Raw genomic sequence first — 6,000 nt, 5'->3', positions numbered from 1 at the left:
AAAAAAAAAAAAAAAAAAAATTAAAAAAAATATGCAAAGTCTCCATTGTTTTCCATGGCTGAATAGTATTCCATGATATACATATACCATAGTTTATTAATCCATTCACAAGTTGATGGGCACTTCGGTTGTTTCCACATCTTTGCAATTGTGAATTGAGCTGCTATAAACATTTGGGTGCCAATGTCCTAATGTTAAAATGTTTTTTTCTTCTGGTAGATACCTAGTAATGGGAGTACAGGATCAAATGGGAGGTCTAAGGCATAATGGTTTAAAAAAAATAATAAGCTAGGCTCTACAATATGGGATTTGAACAACTTACCCTATGTGTTTGTTTCCTCATCCGTAAAATGTAAATAATAATAGTATCTATATCACATCTGGCATATACCAAGCAGTCAACAGAATAGTAGGAACTGTTATTATATGAAATTGGAATGATAAAAATGTTATTTTCAAAAATGGTCTTCCTACTCCTAAGAAAGTATCTCAGGCATTGAGAAATTAATTATGAGATTAGGTAACTTCCTTCTTTTAAAAGTCCAAATCAAACATTCTTAAAAGTAGTCCATGAACCCAGAGGTGATTGCTGAGGCCCAAAACTATTTTCATAATAATACAAATATGTTACTTTCATTTCTGACTATGTTAATATATACATTGATGGTTCAAAAACAATAGTGGGTGACACTACTGGTAGCTTAATGTAGGCCAAGGAAGTAGTAGCAGCAAGTGCACTAGTACAATGGTCTTATTCTCTATCACATACTTAGAGTAAAAAGCTAGTCTCACTAAAAAATGTCTTTTGTGAAGCCATTAATTAAAACCATTAATTTTATCAAATTTCTACAGGTGAGTACATGCTATTCTAATATTCTATGTGACAAAAGTAGAAAGTACACTTAAAGCATGTCTAATGTGTATAATGGCTGTCTCAGAAAAAACACTTGGCTAATTGAGTTGTGAGTTGAATTTGCACATTTTTAATGGAACACCATTTTTACTTAAAAAAATGATACACAAACTAGAGTTATCAGACTTGGGTATTTGGCAGACATTTTCTCAAATATAAAAAAGATAACTTGTCATTTCAATGAAAATAACTGACAGTATTTGTTGCCAGTGATAAAATTCAAGTTTTCACCCTAAAATTAGAACTTGAGAAAAGTTGTATTTGATTCTGTGAGTTTAACACTTTCTCAAGATAGTACTATAAGCTTTCGGATGACATTGGTGGTGATATCAAATCTTTTGGTATCATACAGAGATGTGTCAATGTTTGAGATATCTACACAACTCAATACATCAAAATTCCCAAGTAACTAATAACGTTAAAATTACAAAATCATTCAAAGTGCAAGATAAGCAAATGGCCTTTAATGTAAAACAGAGTAAAACATTAATTGGTATGTTCAGATCATACATTGCAACTAACCTTTAAGAAACTACCACTTGTTGAGTTTTGGTATAGTATCAAAAAAGAATATCCACAAATATCTGAAAAGGCAAAATACTTTTCTAACATATGTATGTGAAGCTGATTTTTTTATAGACTTCAACCAAAACAATTATTATTGCAAAAGATGGAACGCAGAGCAGATGTAAGAATCCAGCTATCATTGCACGTACTCAATACTAATTTGAACCTTGCAGGTTAACGATAACATGCTCACATGAGACAAAAACTCAGTTAACTCCAAGATGGGAGGAAGCAGCAGGGGGATCTACAAGTTCCTTCCCAGTGGGAACCATTTGTGGGTGTATGACACACTTCCTGGTTAAGGACAAAACTATAAACTTAGACTTTACCTTACAAACGCACACTATACATTCTAATTACATATACCCTCATATTAATTGGAAATTTAAAAAAAGAATTCAGCTAATTTCTATTAAGATAAAAAAAAAAAAAAAAGAATCCAGCTATCTTCCATGAGCCACCATCATTGTCTAAGTTCTCTGCCTTTTGTGGAGACAGGCGATGTTGCTATGTCACTATGTTGCTCAGGCTGATCTCAAACTCCTGGTTTTAAGCGATTCTCCACCTCATAGAGTGTTTGGATTATAGGCGTGAATCAATGCACCAGGCCTCTTCTCACCATGTTCAAGAAGAGCTGATAACTGTGTTTCTCAATCAGTATTTATTTATATAGTGATATAAATTAGCTAAATGATTCTATATTAGAAAAAGATTAAACAAAAAACCTCACAAAAATCTCATTTTGGTAGGTAATTTTTATAGAGTGAAAAATGAAATATTTATATGTAACATTAGACTCTAAATACATGAAAAGACAAGAAACATCCCATTTGTCATTTACATTCCCAAAAAGAATAAGTAAGTCTAAGTAAAATAATATATTGTGTGACTTATATCATACTGTTTCTCTCACATTTAGAAGTAACATATGTAGGAGTCTCTCTGTTAAAGGGCATTTTAATTTCTGGGCTACTCACCCCAGCACAAAGCTTTATATGAGTGAAAAAAAATAAACCCACAAACTGTTTTCAGAAAATTCCTCCATGTAACTCTTAGTATTTTACCTAAAAAAAAGTCTAAGTCCTCATACAGCATGTCTAAATGCTCCTCAAAGCTTATGAGGAGCTTAAATGCTCCACAGAAGCCTGTTTTCATCTTCACTGAACTTGACTTTTAATAATTTTGGAACTGGCTTGCTATGTGGTTAATGTACCAAGCATATACCCTGTGAGATTTGTTTAAATTATTCTTCCCCTGTTTAAGCACTGTGAACCTAAGAGGGGGAAAATGGTAATAAACTGTGTGATTTGTAAAACCACACTTTGACCATCTCCTTATTTTTACAACAGAATTATGACACAAAAGTCAATAAAAGAGAAAATTTTAAAACCAGTAGTAAATACTGTCAAATGCCCTGGATAGATAAGGATAAGGGCAGCAATTACGTCACTATTGGTAGTAGTGAGGGGACAAAAGCAGACTGCAGTGGCCTGAGGAGTACATGACGGATGATAAAGGACAAAGACTGAGAGGGTTTGCTGATATTTTCACCCTGCATTCCCAATTATTCATTCACTCAAAAAATTAAAAGTTGGTAAGAAAGGAAGGTAAAACTAGCTAGCTAAAGAGAAGCTCCAAAAGTCTTAGAAAAGAAAAAAAAGACATATATCAAAAGGAAAGTTGACAACCTCAGCGAGAAGGACTGGCAAAGCCATGTGTGAGTGTTCTGCTAAGTTCTGATACGTTCTTTCTATTCTGAAGGTAGCAATAGAGGCCCTGATGCAAGAAAGTCACACATCTTAGAAAAGGCAAGAAAAGCACACCACGAAGAATGAGCAAAACTTTGATAAAGGGTTCAAGAGAAAAACGGCTTAATAAACAGGGTTTTTAATGTCTTCTTAATGAGGAAGAACTGAAAATTGGTATCAAAACCTCGATGTGTAATAAACTTATTATACACAACCTTATGTAAAAACTAAGCGTAATGTAAATTCAGAAGACATGCTAAATTATTTAGGAATATTATCAAAAAGATCTTAAGGCTCGCCACCTATAGCTCGGCGGCTAGGGTGCCGGCCACGTACACCTACACCAAGGCTGGTGGGTTTGAACCTGGCCCAGGCCTGACAAACAACAATGACAACCACAACAACAATAGAAAAAATAGCCCAGTGTTGCAGCAGGCACCTGTAGTCCCAGCTACTCAGGAGGTTGAGGCAAGAGAATCAGTTAAGCTCAAGAGTTCGCGGTCGCTGTGAACTGTGATGCCACAGCACTCTATGGAGGGTGACATAGTAAAACTCTGTTTCAAAAAAAAGTCTTAAAAGTTTTATGTCTCTGTCAACTGTCTTTTATCCATTTTCTATCAGACCCTTTACTGAACATAAGACATTTTATGAATATATTTATTACACATTTCACAGAGATATTCTTTTTTATTTTAAATCAGGTTAAGTAAGTTTCTTTGTAATTCCAATTTGCTACATAATTTTATATTGGAATGGATATTAAATTTTACCACAGACAGTTATTTTGTACATTTACCCTTCTAACTTTCAAGCAGTTTAAAAGAATGTATTATGTTTTATTCCATTTTTAAGCTTCCAATCTATCTGGCGTAGAGTAGCAATAAGTACTTACTATCTGATTAATAATTATTTATAAACAACACGGTGATCAAATCAGAAGGAATTATATTTTTCTACACCATGTACAGATACAAACACAGTATCCAAAATATCGTGTTAAAATACCACTGAAAGATTGCAAGGGTCAGCTCTGTAAGAGCAAACAGTGGGGATATTTACTAAGAATTTAGGAACTATGTAGAATTTATGTGGAAATTAATAAATTCAATGCCTAGGAATATGAGAAATTAAATACATGAAAAAATATAAATTTCAGCAATAATATTATTGTTAATATAAAAACTGGCTAAATGATTCCCAAGGTCATTAAATGACCTAATGAAAAAGAAAACTCTCCATTTCCTCTACTTTAAGACAATGCTTAAAAAGAATAGAAAATAGAAACAGCAGGCATCATAGGACCAAATAGATAGCATACCATTAATTGAACCAACAGTTCTACTGAAAATAGGTATCAGAACAGCAGGTAAAGTCATACTTCAGCACACCCTGTTACTTGAGATGTATTCTGAGTGACTCTGAGAATATGCTGCTCTTAAGACCACAAAAACAGTATACTTGTGAACCACCATTAGAGTCCATTTGTAGACAATATAGCAAATATTCCCCATGTCAATTATACAAAGATTATATTAAAACTCAAAAGTAGCAGCTAAAACAACTTTGACTTATTGTTCAATATTATTGTTTAACACATTAGTTGAAAGCTTATTTTAATGCATCGTATTATTCTCAAGATAACTTAAATGAGATAATTTCTAAAAAATACACAAAGAAATAGGTCTTTAAAGTAATAATAATAATAAAGCATTTACACATTGAAGAAGCCAGAAATAAATGCTTATGATAAAAAATTAAAGAAAATAAAACTCTTTTTTGTGGATAAACCACAAAAAAAATTCTGCCGGTTCTTCTAAGTTACTTTTATTGTGATAACATTAAGATATAATGATTAAATGTACTGTGGAAAACTTAATTTCCTATAAATTTGTCTTTGATTATATGTTTTTCATAACCTAAAGAACTAGGATATAAGAAACTCTTTTAAAAATTAATTCAACCCTACCTAGAATCCATTTGCCAAACAAGTAATTACTGATTACCCACCAGATGGCCAGAAACTGCTCTAAGAGCTGGGGATATAATAGTGGATGAAATAAAATTTTTGTCTTCAAAAGCAATGTAATAGAGTAACATAAACTATAATCATTTTTCATTATTTTGAACAAAAATTCACAAAACTTAAAATGGGAAACTTTTATAAGATGGTGAAAATTCAGAAATGTTTAAAATTACACTAAGAATTTTTCATTTTTTACATTTAAACTTACCAATGCAAACTGATTGACTTGAATGAAGAGTTTTTCTACCTCCTTTTCAGTCACTTGGGTCCCAAAGCCCTTATACTCTTTGTAGGCTTCAAGGTAAGAACGCAGCCACTGACTCTGCAGTTCTCTATCTGGATAGAGACTATAGTCTACATCACTCACACCTGTAGAGGAAAAATACACTCCAGATTTTAAAACACACACTCTTCAGGATACCTTAATAATCTTCACCATGAACAGTATTTTTTTTAACAAAAAACAAATCGTTCTGTGTTTCAGCTTAAATTCTAAGGCACATCACTACTGATCACCATAATCAATTCTTTTGCTTCAACTTTTCCTCAAAAAACCACCTACATCAGAAATGCCAAATCCGCATTTTAATAAGCACGGAATGAAATTCTTAGGCATACTACCATTTAGAGCATTACCTGAACAGTACCTCTAAAACTTTTTTGACCATGATACAAACAAACACAATTTTTATTAAGATCTTACACATACATCTAACAACTGATATTAAGTTTCACAAAACAATATTCAT

General features: G+C 32.5%; 1 protein-coding gene across 2 annotated transcripts in view; it reads right to left on the bottom strand.

Annotated features, from left to right (window-relative positions):
- ETNK1 (ethanolamine kinase 1) overlaps positions 1-6,000 on the bottom strand; it is a 48,155-nt gene that overhangs the window by 3,835 nt on the left and 38,320 nt on the right. For both annotated transcript variants that reach the window (XM_003792459.3, XM_023514688.1), the window contains exon 6: positions 5,460-5,620. In XM_003792459.3, coding sequence (XP_003792507.2) covers positions 5,460-5,620 — 161 coding nt within the window. The remainder of the gene's footprint in view (positions 1-5,459; positions 5,621-6,000) is intronic.

Source organism: Otolemur garnettii, unplaced genomic scaffold (genome assembly GCF_000181295.1).
Source record: "Otolemur garnettii isolate 467f Iridium unplaced genomic scaffold, OtoGar3 scaffold00057, whole genome shotgun sequence".
NCBI classification, from domain to species: Eukaryota; Metazoa; Chordata; class Mammalia; order Primates; family Galagidae; genus Otolemur; species Otolemur garnettii.
Note: the sequence above shows the minus strand (reverse complement) of the source record. Positions and strands in the feature narration are given on the sequence as shown.